Source organism: Tachypleus tridentatus, chromosome 13 (genome assembly GCF_004210375.1).
Source record: "Tachypleus tridentatus isolate NWPU-2018 chromosome 13, ASM421037v1, whole genome shotgun sequence".
NCBI lineage: Eukaryota > Metazoa > Arthropoda > Merostomata > Xiphosura > Limulidae > Tachypleus > Tachypleus tridentatus.
Window position 1 is genome coordinate 81,260,660 of NC_134837.1, and position 21,543 is coordinate 81,282,202.

General features: G+C 32.1%; 1 protein-coding gene across 1 annotated transcript in view; it reads left to right on the forward strand.

Moving 5' to 3' along the window:
* Positions 1–7,141: 7,141 nt before the first annotated feature.
* Positions 7,142–21,543, forward strand: part of LOC143236197 (host cell factor 1-like) — a 73,879-nt gene continuing 59,477 nt past the window's right edge. The window contains 5 exon segments of the mRNA XM_076474489.1: positions 7,142–7,354; positions 10,760–11,069; positions 14,265–14,473; positions 15,499–15,690; positions 19,765–19,910. Coding sequence (XP_076330604.1) covers positions 7,195–7,354; positions 10,760–11,069; positions 14,265–14,473; positions 15,499–15,690; positions 19,765–19,910 — 1,017 coding nt within the window. The 5' untranslated portion in view covers positions 7,142–7,194.

Below are 21,543 nucleotides of genomic sequence, written 5' to 3' on the forward strand. Positions count from 1 at the left end.
TCATGTTGCACCCGAGATCACGAAAAGCGAGGAGCATTCTGTTCACAAGTTCACTGTAGTTCTCCGCCTTATTGTTTCCAAGGGAGTTCTGAACGACTGCCACAAAGGATAACCATGCTGCCTTTTCTAAAGCGGTCATCTTAGCAACAAACTGATCATCACGAATTAGGGTTCGAATCTGTGGGCCATCAAACACGCCTGCTTTGATCTTCTCAAATGATAACCCTGGTAAAGCTGTGATGATGTGTTGGAAACATTCACCTTCGGTTTCCAGTGCCTTGACAAATTGCTTCATCAAACCTAATTTGATGTGAAGAGGAGGAAAGATGATCTTATCTCTGCTTACAATTGGGTCTTGTATGATATTTGGCATGCCTGCTTCAAGGGTGTCACGAATAGGCCAGTCCTTCTGGACCCAATGTCTGTCTCGTGCTCGGCTGTCCCACATACAGAGGAAACATGGAAACTTGGTGAAACCTTTCTGTTGTCCAAGAAGAAAGTTGACCATCTTTAAGTCTACACAAATGATCCAATTGTGCTCATGATATTTTAATAAGTCCATGACCATTCTCATATCATCATAGTCTTCCCGCAAATGCACTGAGTGACCGACAGGTACTGCTCCATAAACATTCCCATTATGTAAAAGAACACACTTTAGACTGCGTTTTGAACTGTCTAAAAAAGAGTCTCCATTTAGCAGGACTATAGTAAGGTACACCCAGTTCTTTGAGAAGCCCTTGGATGTCATGGCAGTAAACAAACTGTCTGTCTTCTGAAAAGAAGGTCACTAAAAGCTGGTCACGCTTTCTGAAATATTATACTTTAACAGAGTGATCAACAAGATTTCTGCCTTGTAATCTTGATGCCAAAAGCTCTGCTGCTTTCTTTGAAAGACCTAAATCCCGCACTAAATCATTCAGTTCAGCCTGGGGAAGAAGCTTGGGGACGGGGAAAGGTTCAGTGTCTGAAGAACAGTTCTCCGATTGTGTACACTTTTCTGACAATTCACTGTCACAACTGTCTTGTTCGCTTGTATCATGACAATGTCTTTATCGTCCAATGAAGGCAAGCCTTTGAAAACTGGAACAGGAACTTCTTCAGAGTGCGGAGCAGGCCGAATAGCTGAGGGAATGTTCGGATACGTAATCTTATGTCGGTTTTTCTTCCCAACATCCGTTGTGTTTACCATGCAGAAATAACAGTCAGTTACATGGTTGGTGAGTTCGTGCCAAATCATTGGAACACCAAAAGGCAGACCATTGCGTTTTCCTTTGGTCCAGTCTCGAAGCATTTCCTCACAATTGTGGCACACAACATGAGGAGCCCATTGCTTGTCTTGATCACCAAGATGAACTTCAAAATATGCCTTGTAGGCACGCTTGACGAACGAGGATATGTTACGTCTCTGACGATTGAATGTGTAGCATCCACATATGTAGCAGAAGGCATCAGGCTTGTTTCTGCAATGATATCTATTTTTGGAAGCCATGTTTGATCTGAAACAAAAGAAGAATGATCAAAATATTAGAAGCTATTTATATATATGGACGTGAAAATGCTTATACATGGTTTACGCAAGTTCACATTTGTACAATTTCATTAACCTCAAATTGCATACAAACTAGAGCTTGTAGAGAAAAACTAATTTCAGATTTGAAATCAGCGCCTAAAACTCCTTCAGAATCAGTTAAAATATCCAATACAACTCAAAGTTACTGAAAAAGTGTTCCCCAGTGTTATCTGTGCTGTTCCCACCATTAATATCAAAACTCGGTTTTTAAAGTGTGAGCCACTGAAGGAATAACTCTATTTAAAAATGCAAAAACTGTTTTTACCATTCACTTTCTTTCTCTTGTTGTTCAATTAGAAAATTAGATCTCAAGAGTCTACAAGTAACTTTGCTCCATGTGGCTGTTATAGAGCAATCCCATGTACACTAAATAAAGAAGGACATAATACCACTATCTCTTGTTGCTCTAAATAGCTTATACGACTGGATCCTACTCCAGAAAGTAATTCCTAGAGCTGAATTAGCACATTACGTCGACCACATTCAGTATACTATAAATTTAGAAAAATTTAACGACTTCGAAAGTTGAAATTCATGCCATTGGTTTGGTTTGTTTTGAATTTCGCGCAAAGCTACTCTTGGGCTATCTGCTTTAGTCGTCCCTAATTTAGCAGTGTTAGGCTAGAGGGAAGGCAGCTAGCCAATACCACCCACCATCAACTCTTGGACTACTCTTTTACCGACGAATAATGGGATTGGCCATCACATTATAACGCCCCTAGCTATTAGGGCGAGCATGTTTGGTGTGGCGGGTATTCAAACCCGTGATCCTCAGATAACGAGTCGAGTGCCTTAACCACCTCGCCATGGAGGGCCGTATATGCTATTGAATATTTGTATGCTGTGGTCACATGTATACAATGGCGATGGGGTTCACAGAGAATGTTGTTATTGTTATGAAATGAAGGAAATACATGTAGTGAAAAACAACAACAAAACACAATATTATAGTATGGTTGTTAATAGCCCTTTTTTTTTTTGTCAAGAGATAATTTCACCACATTTGTTAAATGCTTATAATCATTGTCTTGCTAGAAGGTAAGCCCTCGCCCAATTAATCATGGTCCTAATAAAATGGCATGATGAAGCAGAACCTGCGAACAGTTGTGTCTTCTTTATATATCACAGACACTGCTGGCTGAGTTGTATCCTTACTTTGTGTTGATACATTAAACCTGCTCCAGTTCTCTTCTCTATCAGCTGACAAACTGTCATCAGCTGTCACCAAACAATTCAAACTTTGATTCATCTTTAAAGATCACGCGTCTCTAACTTGTTCATTTCATTGTTTGTGGTCTGATGCCCATTTAAATGTCATGGTTTACCTCTTAACAGCAGCGATTTTCCAGTAGATATATTTTGTTGTTATACATATTTTTCTATTCTTCAGATAACATTCCACACCTGCATTTAAAAGCAACATCGTTGACAAGATATGTACTCGTCTAGCGTTATCTCATAAAGAAAACAAACACCTTGAAATACTTGATATCACTTTTGAAAATTTTGGTCGGTTTGCTCGACCAACAGTGTCTGCCCAACGTATCATTTTATGGTTCAGACATAATGCTGGTATTCAAACCTAGTATATCCTTGGTAAGCTAAAACTAAACTCTGCATGCTTTTCATGAAGTGTGTCCTAGAACCATGACTGGTATATCACTACTACTGCAGGGCAAAATATGACTGCCTCTACATTTATAATCTTTATAATAATTGGTTCTTTCTCATTGGCTAGGTTACAACTAAGTACAGTGGAAACCACTAGCATGTGATTCCACAACTGTATAGATATGAAGACCAGCAAAATTAGTTCACAATAAACATAATTCTTGTGAATACTTTTTATATAATTGATTTATTCTTTTTAGTTATTTCATAAAGTTAATAGGTTTGATATAATTTTTATCAGTTAAACATATGATTAACCATGGTAACATTGTGTTACATATTATGCTTTATTTCGGACGAGTCTACGATTTATGATGTTATGTATGTATGTTGAGGCATAACTATTTCAAGTAATCGGAAATTTGAATTTGAATTTAGAAATCAATAAAATGTTAATGTGTATCAACTTTATGATATTTGCCAACAAGATTTATACACACAGTTTCCTTTTTTAACACAAATATATTTTTAATATACAAACACAAAAAAATACAATTTGTAACAACGATTATTGTTAATAGATTTTACAAATGATGGTTTTGTTATACAAGAATTTACAAACTTACAATTAATACTGAGTCTTATATCCGGTCTAGAATTGAATATTTTATCGAAAATTCATGTCCACGATGAGCAAATTCATTCTGAGTTGATACTGTTGCCCCTAGGCCCGCCATGGCTCGATAGTTAAGGCACTCGGCTCGTAATCCAAGATTCGCGGGTTCGAATCCCCGTTACACCAAACATGCTCGCCCTTTCAGCCGTAGGGGCGTTATAATGTGACAGTCAATCCCAATCGTTGGTAAAAGAGTATCCCAAAAGTTGGCGGTGGGTGGTGATGACTAGCTGCCTTCCCTTTAGCAGTCTCACACTGCTAATTTAGGGACAGCTAACGCAGATAGCTCTAGAGTATCTTTGCGTGAAATTCAAAACAAACCAGACCTATTGCATCTCACTTAAGCCAGCTAGGCTTGATTGGCCTCACAATGCTTAGAAGTTCACTTCCTAATAATGAAGATATTTAAGGTCCTCGTAGAAATACTAACGTCCGAAGTTATTCACTGAAATTGAATGGTTTGTAATGCTCGACATCTCTAAACGTTTCTGATCAAATTCTGTGGGTTTCTAATTAACAGACGTTAATCACAATTATAGCTTTCTAGGCCTATTGCACACTGACTATAGCTTTTCAATAATAATAATAATACTCTGAATCTCGGCGCGTCGAGTATTATATATCACTCACGTGAGACTCTAGAACCTTCACCAAAGTTCGCTTACAGAAGTATTGTCAATCACTAGTATTACATACACACCTTACATTGTTTGTTCTTACGCACAAGAACGTTCTACAAAGTTCAAGAACAGGCGGGACTTGCGCAATATACAGTCAAAAACATATGTCACAGGCAAAAAGAAAATTATACAGAAAAGAGCGTCAGCGCTAAAATAAATGTACAACGGTAGATTCATTACACAGACAATACGGTTTTATGAGAGTTATTGTACTCTCTTATATAATTTTTGATAGGTTGTGCAACAACATTTCTTCGTGTGTTTTTTTTCGAAACCACATACCCCTCTCAATGGCTCAGTAGAAAAATTGAGTTTTGACACTCACAGTAGGCAGAGCACAGATAGTCAAATGTGTAGCTTTGTGCTTAACAATGAACAAACAAATTCAAACATCATCTCAGAGAGACATAAGTACTTATTAAATTGAACACAATGCTGTGTTGCATTTGAACATACTACATATTTTCCATTTCTTCAGTTAGAAGTATTTTTTCAAAATAATTTTGTTTTGCATTGTTCCCCCGATAATACTGAAGTGAATTACTAACTTTCACTTTTCTTAAATGATGAACTACGTTATGTAGAAATTAAGCACTTTATTGTGGTTTTTAATTAGGAAACTGCACTACTCTTGTTAACAAATCAAGTTATAGTTGCGAGTGAACTCGCCCTTGACATTCATTACCTATTCGCCAGCTGATCTTACAGGCACTCATGTTTTTTTCTTTAGTCAGGAACTTGGGAGTTTATTGGAATATATAAAACAATGTTTGGAATGGGAGAGTAGATTACACAGTAATTTACACCAGGATTACAGACATTTGATAAATATTTAGCTAGATTTTACATAGTTTTTTGGAGAATTGTGCGTGTGCTTTTATTCAGTAAATTTTTAAAACAGAAACTAGTGTTTTCATTTTCTTGCATAACTTGTGTAATTCTGCAGATTGCTGTTTTTCTCTCTTCTTTGTCGAGAGAGCTCCTGAAGTTATTCTGCTGTGTTTTTTAACCCTTAAACGGCGACCGTTATCAATTGATGCTGCTACCTACAACATTCCCGCTGTTTAAAGGTTAACTACACTTGTTGTATACTTTCATTTTGTTTAGTACAAGCATCGTAGGATTCTTGCCAGTGATTTAGTGGTTTGCGTCTGCCTTCCGCAAACAGGTTTTTGAGTTTGATTCTTTTTATGTTATGGAGCAAAGTTACTGTTCTTTTTAAGTGATTATTTTTAGGATTTGTATTTTAAAGTTCTAGTGTGTTTAAGCAGATTGAAATTGCAGTATCTTAACTTGGAGTTATTTTTATTTAGTGGTTTAATTTCATTTAGTATAATTTACGGGGTGGGGGAAGAAAAGCAAACGGGCCAAGAGGGATATTATTTTTCTCGAAAAGTCTTCAGTAACTCTTGTTAACCCTAAACTTTCTACTTAAAGATCCTAATAAACATAAGCGATCACTTATCCGTTATATAGTAGTATGTTAGTGGAATGTATTTTATTTGTATTTTTAACTTTGAATCATTAAACACTTGGTTCGTTATAAAATCCTTTGTCTTATCTCTTATTCTTCAGCAGATAGCCCAATGTGGCTTTGCTATAAGAAAACACTCGCATATCTCTTCTTCCCCCCCCCTTCCCTAAATTCCCGCAACTCGTCTGAAACTTACGCTTAATCCAGACATACGAGAACATCAGTTTATCAGCGGGCTAATTTTTATGCTTTGTTAGTCATCCGCGAGATACCGCAGTTCCAAGTTTTGCACGAAAAATAGTGCGTAATATAATAATGTGTCTGAAAACCCCGCTAACAGAATTTTTACACTTTTGTGACACATTTAGTGGCACATAAAAGTTAAACAAAACACGGAACTGAAACGTAATAAAACGTTTTGAAAAGCTGCAGACATTCGCAGAAGGACATAGCACTCATTACCTGATTTCTTTTATATATATATATATATATATGTATATATATATATATACATACATATTTTACAAAACGAAACAGTTAATTGTAATATGTTGATAGAGGAACTATTAAAATATTATGAAAATCAACGGGATATTATAATTATAGCAACTGTTTTGTATAGAGACTTTGGAGTATTTAGTATGTTTTCAATATCTTTTGCGCAATAACCATTTATTATTTTCACATAATTGGTATGTCTTTTGTTGCTATTAAAATATTTTAAATAACTAGTTTATAAAATTTTGTATTATGAATATAGGTACTTTTTATGTTGAGAAATTTAAATATATGAATGAGACAGCGTTTTCATTTTCAAAACAAAATTAAACTCTAGGATTTATTCAATTTTGTATAACGCAGAAGTATTAACAAAAAATATATAAATGGTCCCTTTCCTTCCAGACAAGGTCGTGTATAAACACATATGATTGATCTAAATATCCGGGACTGAAGAAATAAAAGGGTCACAGAAAACCTATATTTAATTTTTTTTATTTTTAATTAAAATTGTAAAACAATAGATAAGAAAGTATTGAGATTTCTCTAACCCTAATAATATAGGTTAAAATGGTTAAAATATTATCTGTAAATCTTACATAATACATTCTATGTATTTTTAAAGATGTTTATCATCCGGGCATTTGGTAAGTGTCTACCAGGCGTATGGGTATGAAACAAGATGGCGGCACCCATACTGAAGTGGAAGCGGGTGACAAATACAACAGGTCCTGCTCCAAGACCTCGACATGGTCATAGAGCAGTTTCTATCAAAGATCTGATGATCGTCTTTGGAGGTGGCAATGAAGGAATTGTGGACGAACTTCATGTTTACAATACGTGTAAGTATGAATTTTTCTTAGGCCTAACTGTTAGGGTATAGGAAGACCGAAAACTAATATGGCGGTCTGTCTGTACAGTGTATTGCCATTGGCAACTGGGCTTCAAAGGGCGGGAAGAGAAATTATAGTTGCTCAAATGTTTTGATATTTATATTTTTTGTCGGTACATTTTTCCCATACTTTTAAGAAACGTATAATATCACACAGTAGTTGGCGAAACATTGTACAAATCAATTAGAAAGTTTGTGAAAAATTATTCTTAGTAGTCTCTGTTTAATTCAATATGGCGGCGCCCTAAGCCTCATCCCGCTATCATTTGTTAGGCTTAAAACACCCTGCAACATTCTACGTACGTTAGTGAGAAAGATCTAAGTCATTGTCTGTGATAATTAATAAATTAATTCCGAGGATACACGCACACATGCATTTACATATATATTTATCAAAACTGTAACATTTTAGTTTTGTAGCTTATTGTTAGTTTATTATTGAGTATCGTATCAACATTACTGAATGATACAATAAAACTTGGAGGTTAAAACTCGTTATTAATTTTTAGGCCTATATGCAAGTTTCGACTTTTGATGCTTGAAACGTGAACGCAAAGAATTTAACACACAGCATTTGTCCTTGCAAGCGGCTTCTAATTTAGTCCGAAAAATAGAAAAGCATAGATCTATTCAGAGTAATATAGTAATAATTACTTAACATAATGCAATGCTGAAGAATGGAACCATGTGAAAAACTTTAAAGAGAATTGGTAGGATATGGTAGTTTTTTTTATAAAGTATTTCAGCCATCCTGTTACAGTAGTTGTCGCTGTCTTTTTTAAGTCTCATATAACTTGCATATATTTGTTGAGGGTTTATGCTTCTATGAATAGAAGTGATTACATTGAGAAAACATTGAATCTGTGAAAGCTACTTTTAAGAATCTGATTATGGAGAAAAAGTTAAATAGCAAAAAGTCTTTAATCTCGACATTTTTGTTCATTTGCAATTATAATTATCACTAATAAATTAGCACAAAAAAGATTAAAAATCAAGAGGATTATAAAGTTTCTGCATATTATAAGTCCAAAAAAGGTCAAGAGTCAAAGTAGGCCATTAAAACTCAAAACATTAACTGTGATTTGAAACTAAACATTTGAATTAACAGCATAAAGACATGTTTCAGAAAAATGGTTTCACATGTGCTAAGTTTGGCTGAGAATTTATTCTGTCTAATAACAAACTTGTTTTGTGTTACCAATATATATATATATATATATATACACACAATATCCTTAATGTTTAAATTTTCATTGTTTTAGTATTTTTATCATTACTCACTATCCATAGGCATTATAGATGCATTTGTGTTTAAGTGTAACAGTAAGATTTTTTTGGTAATTGTTGGGAACCTTCTAGGTTTATCAATGATTATTTGATATATACTTTTTAATTTAAAGATAAGCATTAGTTACTCATCTGAAAACATTTTAGTAGTTTCATTTTATTAGGAAATGAAATTGATTAACATAAATTTAATATTATTATTATTTTACCATAAAATATTTGATAGTGTTTAAAGTTGCAATATTGAGGGTTTTTTTCCCCCTCCTCAGATGTAAATTATTCAATTTACCATAATGGTTATAACAGGTTTATTTACACAGGATATTTTTATGCATATGACATTATTATAGAAATTAACATTTTAATTTTTTTTTATTTAAGCCAGAATACCATTGGAGTTTCAGTTTAAACATATGATTGCTCCTAGAAAGAAGTTTTAAAGTCTGGATGTAAAGTAAAAAGAAATATATTTAAAAAAATCAGTAATATGTAAGAAAACCAATTTTATCTGCAGTTTTTGGTCTCAAATATTTCATGTAAAAAGAATGTTATTAACGGTGATAATATTTATTGAATACTTTTCTTTGTTTTTACTCTTTAAATAAATTCTGTAAGGAATACAGAAATGGCAGTTTCAATATGCGTAAATACTGGTTTTATAGCAACTTTTAAAACAAACTTTTGAAGAAATTTGGTTTGCTTTATAATAAGTTATATATTTTTAAGCCCTTCTGATTCTGATGATCTTATATCTTTTAATTTTCTCTGTTATTAGATACAAAAATGGATTTTGATGAAAAAAATGCCTTGTTCAACTATACCATTTTTTCTTGCTACTTTCAATATACAGGAAAAATATTTTGTGAAAGTTTTTTAGCAAGGTGACTGTACCAGAGATTGTATTTTTAGAGCAGGTTCCACATGTATGTTTTTTGAGTGGTTGTAATTTATTTCCTTTTATCCACCTTACATTGTATGCATACACACAAACCACAAGCATTTCTGTATATAAATAAGACTTAAAACACACTAAAAATTGAAAATCACACTTAATACAAAAAAATCAAGCTATGTTTGGCAGGTATCAGTTTCACTTCAAATGGGAGAGGGTGGAATTAATTTCAGTTTGAGGATTTCTGTTTCATTGCATATAACCAAAGTTTGATTCTTGTGCATTTTAGATACCCATTTTGTGTGTATTTTATTACATATTAAATAATCAATAATTGTGATAATATCTTGTTTTCCTGTATGGTCTTTGTTTAGTTAATTTTCAGTAATCTTATTTTAATTCTAAGTGGCTTAGAATATTCTAATTGAGACTTGTAAAAATAATAAACTAAAGTTTAAAGTATCTTGGCAGTGCCATCAAGAATTTATTCAATGTGTTTCTCAAGTATTTCTTTGTTTATTTGGTTAGATAAATTGAGGTTTAGGTATTTTTTGGGTAATTGTATTAATTTTTTGTAAACATGTACATTCTTTTTGCTATGAATGAAAAAGCAAAAGACTGTGAAGCTATCTTGTTTTCCAGTTAGATATAGCATTTGGTTTCCTCACCTTGCAGTAGTTCAGAATGCTACAAAACATTTGCTCATATTGAATAACAAATATTATATTGTCACTTGAAACATTTGGCTTGTACCAGATCTTATCAGTCTAGACAAGCTGATTAGAAATGTGTGTTTGTGTGAGTTTAGTCTATACAAAGTTATTTGGTTAAGAAATTTTTAAAACCTCTGGTTAAGTCATGTCCAGTGTTTATGGTAAACAATTAATTTTAGTAGATAAATATTTCTAAATTTGTGCCTATAGTTGGTACAAATATTGAAATTGTAAATAAACTGTTGTATACTTTTGCTTGAATGAATTTTAATATTTTTTTTGTACTTTATGGAACACAGATGAAGAGCTTGCTTTTGATTTATTAAGGGTCTGTTTTAACATATTAATAGTTTGAAATCTAGTCATTTAGAATTTGAAGTAAACTGTTTTTATATCATTGAAATAAAAAAATACTCAAGTTTTTTTTTTTACAGTTTTATCAGTTTTGATTATTTTTTTACAGCCACAAATCAGTGGTTTGTACCACCAGTGAAAGGAGATATACCACCTGGTTGTGCAGCCTATGGATTTGTTTGCGACAGCACAAGACTTCTGGTTTTTGGGGGCATGGTGGAGTATGGTAAATACTCTAATGAGCTGTATGAACTTCAGGCTAGTCGATGGGAATGGAAAAGGCTTAAGCCCCGTCCACCAAAGAATGGATCACCTCCGTGCCCTCGTCTTGGCCACAGCTTTACTCTTATTGGCAGTAAAGTTTACCTGTTTGGAGGTCTTGCAAATGACAGTGATGACCCAAAGAATAATATTCCCAGGTATATACAAAAGTTGTTCTAAACTTTAAAATATTGACTGCTGTAAAGTAATTTTATTGGCTAATGACACCATCTTCCATGTCCATACTCAAATTTAAGCTTATAGAATCATACTTTGTAATTTGACTTAAACCAAACATTGTTAGTGTTATATAAAACATGTTTTTGTAAGAATAATAGTAAACTGCTTTGGCATAAAACATTACTCTACGTGCAATATTTGAAGGAGGACAGTTAACAGGTGCTTTTTAGGGATAGTAAAATGAGAACCTCCTGGGAGTGCCAAGAATCACCTGTAGCATGGAGAAGCAGCAATCAAATGGTTGTGTTTTTTCTTCAAGAGTGGAAGCTCTACGATGTTACTCGAGAAATCTGTTTTGATACAATTACTCCAAAAAATGGAATTAATTGAACAAGCTCTAGAAACAAATCTTCCTTGGATTGCCTGCCAATACCATGTATTTGAAATTATACTTTCATTTGTAGTTATTAGATCTATTTGCTCTCTTGAGTGCATTAGAAATCAGTCTAAGAGGTTCCAAGAATGATGGTAACATAGATATTCACATTCTCTTCATTAGGACATTGAAACAATACTTTCCTTAAGATGTTATGAATGAAATTATATCCCAGAGAAGATTATTAAGAACTCTTGGGGTTTCCTTAGATGCTATTATAATTTCTCTCTCTTGAGAATGGTTCCTACTGATTGACTACGAAATCATGGGCTTAGCACAAGCATGCCTTTTTGTAGCCATGGTCTACAGTTGCTTCTGGAATGAATCTTCTGTAGTAAAAGCTGCATGCTTCAATGACCTAAGTATGATTTGAAAGTGCACTGCATATCCAGATCAGTCATTTGCCAATGCTTCAATGGACGGCTTAAAATGGCACTATGATGTTTATTGAAAAACGTAGTCGGTTTGATTTTGTTTAACAACAGCTTTCACATAACCTCTAAACATGAAATGGTGATTAATCTCAATATCCCAGAGAAGAAAACTTTCACTGACTAGAGGGAAAGTATTTTAATATCAAGACTCCTTTGCAATCCTATATAACAAATAGGACTCTTTTAAAATTAATTGGGAAGGAGAAAGCAAAGTTAATCTTGGAGAAAGACCCAGAAGACTACAAAAGGATTTTGGAATACAAAGAAATGTGGGAGGGACAGTTGCCAATTTGAAAGTTGTGAATGACTATTCAGAGAGAAAGGTATTACTTTGAATCAAATATTTAACTCTTCTAATGCTAAGGACAGATCAAAAGCAGTATCTTCTCACAGTTAAACTACAAAAGACATTTCCAACTCCCAGAAAGAAACATTTGGTGTCATAAGTAATATGCTAAATTGTTGTATTATTATAGTTATTTGCTATTAAGTTATGCAGGAAGCTAATAAAAATTCATTCAGCTTTGATTTTTGTTACTGAATGGAAACTATAATAACATCTATTCCATTTCTCCTTTTGTGTAATTTGCATTGAGGTTGAAGTGTTCTAATTGTGCCACCTCTAAATATGCAAGAATCAGTCCAGTTCTTTTTATTTCCAACATTGTTAGTGGTAGTGGAATATAAGCTAATCTCATGCAAAATAATATTCATTTTTGTATTTTTGGACCACCCTAATGCCATGGTTAGGTTGTATTAACCACGCACCCCCAAAAATGATCCTTTTAATTTTTAAGACATTTCTTTCGTTTATGGTAATATTTATGAATGTGTGTTTTGGTGGTTCTAGTACATTTAACAAAGCATCTACACTTGCTTATACTGTCAGAATTTTACAGACAACTGAGAAGTATTAAATGTCAAGAAAATGACTTGTAATGCAGAATATGTTATTAATCACAGTATTGGTGTTTAAAAATATTCATAGTTTCTGGATAAAATGCATTTAAACATAAGCCATTTAATTATGATTGGAAAGTATCAGTTTCAAATATTGAGGTGTAACAAAAGTTAACTTATCAGTGCCAATATTTTATTTGATCAAATACTCTTATGTTACAAGTTTCTAATGCTTATAAATTGTGTGCTGTTTACTATTGAAATTTATTTACCTGTTAACCATAGTCTAGTATGAATAATCTCATTGTACAGTTTATGTGGGTTATTCTGTATTTTTAAATGAAGTTTTACCTTTTTAGTTAAATTGTTCTTGATGGTAAGTCTGTGTATATACTCATTTTATTGTAATTTAATATATACAGTTATGTAAGATAATTTTTTGGGCATGTAATTTCTTCAGGCTGAGAAAAATAAACAAAAATAAAAGTAAGAATAAGGTATCATTCATCAAAAAACATGTTATGAACTTCTTAACCAGCATATTTTAACCATGGTACATGTTGATTACCAATACAGATCTGAGTATTTCATTGAGACTGTTTATTATTACACTTTGTGTAAATGTAAAAGCTACCCCTACCCTTTTTTGCCCAGCGTGGTTAGTGCGCTCAACTTGTAACCTGAGGGTCATGGGTTCAAATTGGCATCACATCAAACATTATATATTTAAAACTGCTGGTATGGATAGAGAAAGCACTAGTAGAGGAGCAAACAACTTTTTGACCTTCTTAGGTCATCATCAGGTTCTACAAAAGGGTTTTCTTGTCATCACATCAAACATGCTTGCCCATAGCCATTATGTGGGACTATGAAGAGTAACCCAAGAGTTGGCAAAATGTGGTGATGACTAGCTGCCTTCCCTATAGTCTCACACTGCTAAATTAGAAACAGTTAGTGCAGATATCCCTCATATAGCTTTACTTGAAATTCTAAAACAAACAAACCGAACCTTCATATAAAAACAACCATTGCTTACAGCTCTTCAATGAAGCATTGTGTCCATTTCACATAAGTATCGAGTGATTGAGGTATTCTGTACACTGCTTCCAGAATTATAAATTTGGTTTGCTGATAATCTCTTTGATTATGCCACAATTTCTGGTATCTTAACCAAATTAGAAATTTTAATTTCTGGTGAGTTACCAAAATTTTGATCCTAGTATCTCCCTCCCCTTAAATGCATCCTTGACATTTCTTGTTATTATTAGTGGTAGTAATATTATTAAATGTCACTTTAACCTCAGTTTTTAATGTCTATAATTTACCTGTTATATGTAGATTGCAAAATAATCTGTGAAAAGTTTTAAATCTAAATATATGATTATCCTTTTCTCTTTTTTTAGATATTTGAATGATCTGTGTACCTTGGAACTGAAACCCTACTCTAGTGTTATGACATGGGATATTCCTCAAGTGTATGGCCAGCCCCCACCTCCACGAGAATCTCATACAGCTGTGGGGTATTACAGTTTTGACAACAAGCGTCCCCGTCTAATTATTTATGGTGGTATGAGTGGGTGTCGGCTTGGTGATTTATGGCAATTGGAAATAGGCAAGTCGACATTTAAACTTTTTCTAGATGTTGTAGTCTACTTTCTGGGCTATATTATACTTTAAATTTAGTTTATGATTAGAAATAATAGCTTATAAATTTTTAATATAAATATTTATAAGCATAGTAATAACTTACTTTGCCTTCAATAATTTTGGCTGTTAGTGGCAGTAAATGAATGTTGACAGCTTGAGTATGTTACTAATTTTTAAGTATTGCAATACTGTTAAATTCCTGCATCTACTTATACAAATAAGGTATATGTTGGTGTATGTGTGATGAACTCCATTTTTCTATAAGTATTTTGATCAAATATTTTTTTAAATATGGACATTCCATGTTTGTTCTTATGAACAGTCCAAGTGGCTCTTGGGATTATAAATGATGATAGGTTTCAGTGCAGAAATAATTCATTGACAATTTGATAGTAATGCTGATTGAATTTTAGCATTAGCAAAAATCTGACTATTAAATGGAGGTGCAGTTGTTATTCAGTAGGACTTGTTATTCTGAGTAACAGTATTCAGGTATTAAGAAATTGTGTGTAATTTGATATTATTATGGCCTGTTATAGTTAATGTTTAGTGAGTGTATGACAGAAGTGGAGTAAACTTAACATTAACTGGATAAATAAGTATGGAAATATACCTTGACTTTAAATTGCCCATGCATAAACTGAAATTATTTGTTTGTTTCAGATATTAAGTACTTTAAAATTTTGGTTTGCTTCCTGACTAAACCGTGTGTTAAAATGTTTGGAATAGATTATAAAATAAGTTGTACAAACATTTTATTAGTGTTTCATTCCAGTGAATCATAAATTGGAATGTGGATTTAAAGTGTCAGTTTATATTATATTTAATAACTTAACAGAAAGACTTCAGTAATAATAAGACGGGAGTTGAGAAATAAACAACCTGAATATTAAAATATTTATTTGGGAATGTTACTTTGTGTTGAAAAAATCCTGTATATTGTACAAATGTGTTAAGGTTTTATTTACTAATTAACTTTTTGTGGTTTAGATACAATGCAATGGCATAAACCTTTGGTGCATGGCATACCTCCACTTCCTCGGAGTTTACATTCTGCTACTTTGATTGGTACCCGAATGTTTGTCTTTGGAGGCTGGGTTCCCCTAGTGATGGATGATAGCAAAGCAGCAACCCATGAAAAAGAATGGAAGTGCACAAATACCCTAGCATCTTTGAACTTGGGTAAAATTTTCTTTAATACATTATCAATAAAAATTTTAGTTTAATAGTTGGACACAATTGCCATTTTGAGAAGGTCATAATCACAGAATTCCTTATTTTCAGTTTTATTATCCACATTAACAAACCTTTTATAGTATATAGTTCATTCAGGTTGTTAACTAATTTCAAAAATTGTAAAATCACATGTTTAGTTAACCTGGTTTTTGATGATAATTGAGACCAAAGGTGGACTATGAAGTACATGTGCTGGGATGAATCAAAATTCCTTGGTGGTATGACCCAAGTAACACTGTGTGATTTAGTAAAGACAATGAACATCTGGTTACCCAATCATGTTGTACAAAAGGGTGGATCAAATAATTTTGGAAGATCTTCAGACTGTGGAGTCGGACTGCAATAGTTTGTTCTGAACAAAACTTGAAACGAAACACAGGTATGAACATTTTTATTTCTTTTATTGATTTCCAAATGCATTTTTGAGACTGTGGAGAATTCAGATTGTACTTAATTATAAAACATTTTTGCTCATTTTATTGTATCACTTTCAACGTTAGTTTGACCATATCATATAATCTGCCACATCTATAATATTGGTTGCTAAGTGATTGTGCTTATTTATATTAAACCATGATTTGATGATCATTTTCTTTTTGTTTTAGATTGACAGAAGTTTGCCATTTGCCAAAGACCTCATAGTTAACAACCAGATGGTACTGAAATCCATCAAGAATGACAACTACAATATGAACAAGAAACAGTGCATACATTACCTCTTGCTTCAAGTACTTCCAAATTGATTCACTGCAATGTCCACCTTTGCCTACATCAGTGTTCAAAAATTTTTTGTTTAGCCAATCTGGTTCTTAAGCAAAGTAAAAAAATTGGCCAGTGTCACAAATTCAAACTTTTATGTTCAAGCTATCCAGACTGTGAAGTTATTGAACCCAGAGGAACTGTTAGAAAAAATCGTCAGTCTTCATTAGTCGTATAAAAACGAGAAAAGTATAACATTTGTAGAGTCTTATCAATTATTACCTTATTTTAAATGAACTACTGCATACAATTTTCTATACTTTACTTGGCTAAACCTTTAGATGTAAAATATTTTTCAGTATTAGGGTTGAGGTTGCTTGTCTATGCATCAGAACACACTGCTTGATACTTCCTTGTAGCCACAAGAAAATGTGTAGATATAGATGGTGCAAAGAAAATTCATCAAACTTGCCTCTTTGTAGTGATTATTAATGAAGGAACTGATATAAGCAAACATTTTGAATTGAGTAATTAGAGAATGTGATGAATTGGGTAAAATTTGTCAGAAATATTGATCTTTAATTATCACTAAAAAAAAAAAAAAAAAGGTGAATTGATCATAGTTATTAGTTCCTGATTTTCTAAAATAAAATGTAGACCTTTGGAAGGTGTATACATGTTCTTTTGATAACAAGGTAACCCTGTTGTGAAGAATCCAGGGTTAATTTTATGAAGACATTTTCTTCAGATGCTAATGATTACACTAGAAGCAGCTAGCAATTTGTCCATGATGCTGATTCTGTTCCTGATATGAAAGAATCCCTGGCTGTCAAATTCATTGTTCTGTTTTATCATACTTTGAGACAGGTTTCATAAGTTGAAAAACATCTAAACTCTTGTTAATAACCCTGGTTTAATACTGTTTAAAGTGAGCATTATATTTCTACTGTGGTTAGGTACTGGAGATTTTGCTGTAGCAGATGGATTATTAATATCTGTTCAATGTGTATACAGTTATAATTATAATGCTTTGACCTTCTTTCCATTTTAGGCTGTTTCTCAAAAGTCATTGAATTTCATCTCAGTACCAAAATATTTAGTCATTCTCCTATAAATGTGAGGACGAAACAATATTGACTAGTTATAAATAGTTCAGATATTTGTGAACCAATCAGCAAACATTTTTTGAATCACTCAATATGTGATTTTGTTTTTTACACTTTGTTAAATTATTTCTTTCATTTTAAATGTAAAATGCAGATTCACTGACATTATTTTAGTTGTCATTTGAAATTCTTTCTTCAACCCAGCTCTAACCATTAATAATGTGAAATATGGGTTGAGCCCCCATATTTTTAAGAACAATTTATCATTGATTTAGACTTTTATGATCTCGTAGTTTAGTAGTACTTTTTACAAAATTATCAATCGACACTATGCATAAAAAGATGATTTTGTGTTCAAAATGACATTGTGATGGTGTGAATAAAACCAGAGATTTGTCATACTTATCTAAACTTGTACAATATTTGAAATATAGTCCTGGTAATCTCTACTGCACTAAAAAGTGAAGCAACTTCAAGGCCTGTGGATAAAATGTAATTTGAATATGGAAACTGCCTAACAAAATAGTTTATGAACTGATGCATATTTGAAATGAGTGTCATATACCTCATCAACAGTATTTTTGGGTGGTGATTTTGAAATCTGTAGTATAGAAAACAATCTCGCATTGTATTATATGCTCAAAATTATTTTTACAATGTACTAAGGCATTTTGTTATTACATTATGTACCTATTGTATGCACATTATAAGTATTGCCCATTGGATTGTATATTTCTTGTATAAATAGTTTCCAAACTATTTATACTGATTTCATTCTTAACATGCATATATTATCAATGACAATAAAAATTTTTCATCCTTATGCTTGTTTATTTATAAACATTTAATTCTGAAGTCTGCTTCTTTTCTTATGCTTAATATATGAAAATAAACAATGATTTTTGGTAATTTAGTAGCTGACAAAAATGCAATATCTTTGCTAGATAATGTTAAAAGTAAAAAGGAATTAATTAATTTGTCATATTTATAAAGGTGGTGTTTAAATTAATTGAACCAATTGTGAAGAGGAATCATTGGCCAAATCTCCAGAGTTGAAATTTATTCTAACTACCCTTAGTTCAAGCATGATCATGAACATAAACCAAAACTATTATTTCTATAGTACTGAGATATAAATTTATGCACTTTTATATATATTATTAATCTCTAATCTAAATTGTAACTTTATACATTGTAATTCTATTGACATTTATCATTAATACAAATGTTACTGGTATGTTTTACTAACTGCTTCTTTGACAGAGATATTAAAGATCATTTGAGCTGAAGATTGGAATTTATTTTGTTTTTGTTCCTATTTTAATAGAACTTTGGCTTTTGATTTGCCTAAATGTAATATACAATAAAACATCTTCAAATTATGAATCTGTACAAGAAAGTTATAGACATCTTCAAATTATGAATCTGTACAAGAAAGTTATAGGAAAACCAGATTCAAACTTAGTACCCACACTGTAGTTGTGCGTATTGTGTTTAGTACTGTAATTATAGCAGAAGTAATTGTAATTCTAACAACATATTGCTTAGCCAAGCTTTTATCACTGTTAAACTGGAAGCTGTTAATTGCAGGCAGTTGAAAATAATTAAAAAAAAAAAAAAGGCTTTTATTGCTCTCTTCTTAAAGCTGAGATATAGATAATATTGCACAATAATAAGAGGTTCAAAAGGGGTGATTAATTAAAAATTACATTGTATTCAGATTATGAAGTTAAATTATTACTGTTTCATCTGTAACTATTACAACTCTTCTAGAAAGCTGTGAGTGTTCTGTTATGCTCAGAAAAAAATAAATTTCATTTACATCACTCTGAAATCAACCTAAAATCAAAATGTGATTAAAAAGTTTCAAATTGAATAATTAAAACTCTTGTATTGATTAAATATCAATTGTTTTTATATTCATTTTGGCAGATTTTATTGTAATGCTCCTGCATTTTTCTGTGGAGTGTGGGATCATGTTACAGTCTCACTTTTGTATATACAAACAGTGAAAGTTGAACACAAACTAAAGAGCAACAGATCTTAATTATGAGATAGCAATATTATATTAACTGATTTAGATTATCTAAAAGTTAATACATTATCACTAGTTCATAAGATAAATACACAAAAGCAGTCAATTTCTTCATAATTTTAATGCAAAATTTGTTATGACTAAAATTTTTAAAATTAATTTTGTTTATTGTTTTTGTAGAAACAATGACATGGGAGCCCTTAGCTATGGAAGTGTTTGAAGATGCTGTACCTAGAGCTCGGGCTGGCCACTGTTCTGTTGCAATCAATAGTCGTTTGTATATCTGGAGTGGACGCGATGGTTACAGAAAAGCTTGGAATAATCAAGTAGGCTGACTAAATCTGTGAAATTCACTTTTCATCTTGTTTGTATGTGTACTAATTTAAAATGTATATAATTGTGTGCTAATAGCATTTAAGATATTTCAGTCATGCTGTTGACCATTTATACCTCGTAACTACATGTTTTTGCTAGAATGTTTTTAATAAAAGTGGTAGGCACTTTCAATAAGTTTTATTTTTAGCAAGTGATTTTAAATGTAGACAAAAATTGATTTTTGTTTTGTATTTTGTAACTGTTTGGTTTAACAAGTACAATTAGCATTGCTTATAAAACAACATAATGTAATTATATATTACAAGTGTTAGGTCACAAATGAAAGGTCTTTGTGAAAGCTATTCAGCATAAAGTTTTATTTCTTGGAAGCCAATTCCTTGGAGTATATCTTCAATACACTTAAATAATCAAGTATTGATGAAAATATATAAGAATTATATTAAGTACACACATTCTTTAGGCCTAAAAAACTAGTTATTTTAAAGTTAAGTATTTTAATTTCAGAAAATTCATAATTTATTTGTCTGTAAGTTTGGAAATAAGTCACCATCAGTCATCTCAGAGTTAATCAACTACTGAGTTGAAAGATTGGAAATTAAGTCTTTGAGAGTCTTCAAAATAGTCCTAATGACCAAACTGGATTATTTCCTAATGTAGGAAATTAATCATGCAGGCAATATTCATGTTAGAAAGCCCTCTAGTCAACCACAATTAGTTTATAATCTTTTAGAAACTAAAGAAATTCCTCTGTCACAGAAATGTTTCACTTCACAGACAGTAATGTCAGTAACCACAATTTTTCTTGCCATATATGTTTATAAGTATAAAATTAATAAATTTTATAATCATGACAACAGCTGAAAGTTACAGGGTGTTTGGAAAGACATTGTGCACTTGTATATTTATTAGCAGACATGTTTCAATATAGAATACAGGAAGTAAATATGAATGGCAATTATAAACAATGTTGAAAGTGACCCCTGTTAGCATCAATACAGGCCTGGATCCTTTTTATTTTGTTTCTAAACACTGCTATCAGTTGCTGGCTTGAAATAGACTGAATAAAATACGATTACAAAACTGCACAGTGATTTCTGAACACCCTGTAGTACATAAAATAATAGGTTGTAGTGGGCCTTTATATCATTTGTAGATTATTTGAAATGGCTCTTACAATCTATACAAATACAGCCAGTGTAATTGAAAAAAAAATTATGCTCAAATTTTTTTCCATAATTTAGTATTGATCAGAGCTGTGCATGAGATAAATGAAAACTTGTGAGGACATGAACAACTGTTAATAATGGTGTCTGTCTTACAAAAATCAAGTCCTCCTCCCCCATTCAGAGTGGGAAAACTAGTGACTTTGTTACAGTTATACATTCATTTTCTTTGTCAGAATTTGGCACGACATGGCTTTTCAATCAAAACAAGCATAATATTAACTGTAGAAAATTGGATGAATACTTTGATCAGTAAGTCACCTCATTTATTAGTAACAGTTACTACAGTATCTTTGCTAATGCTAATTTTGATATCTATATGATTGGAGGAAGGTTGAAATAAAATGTATCTTTAGTCTGCTTGTTCAAATTTTGGATTATTGGCACTTCTGTAATTTGT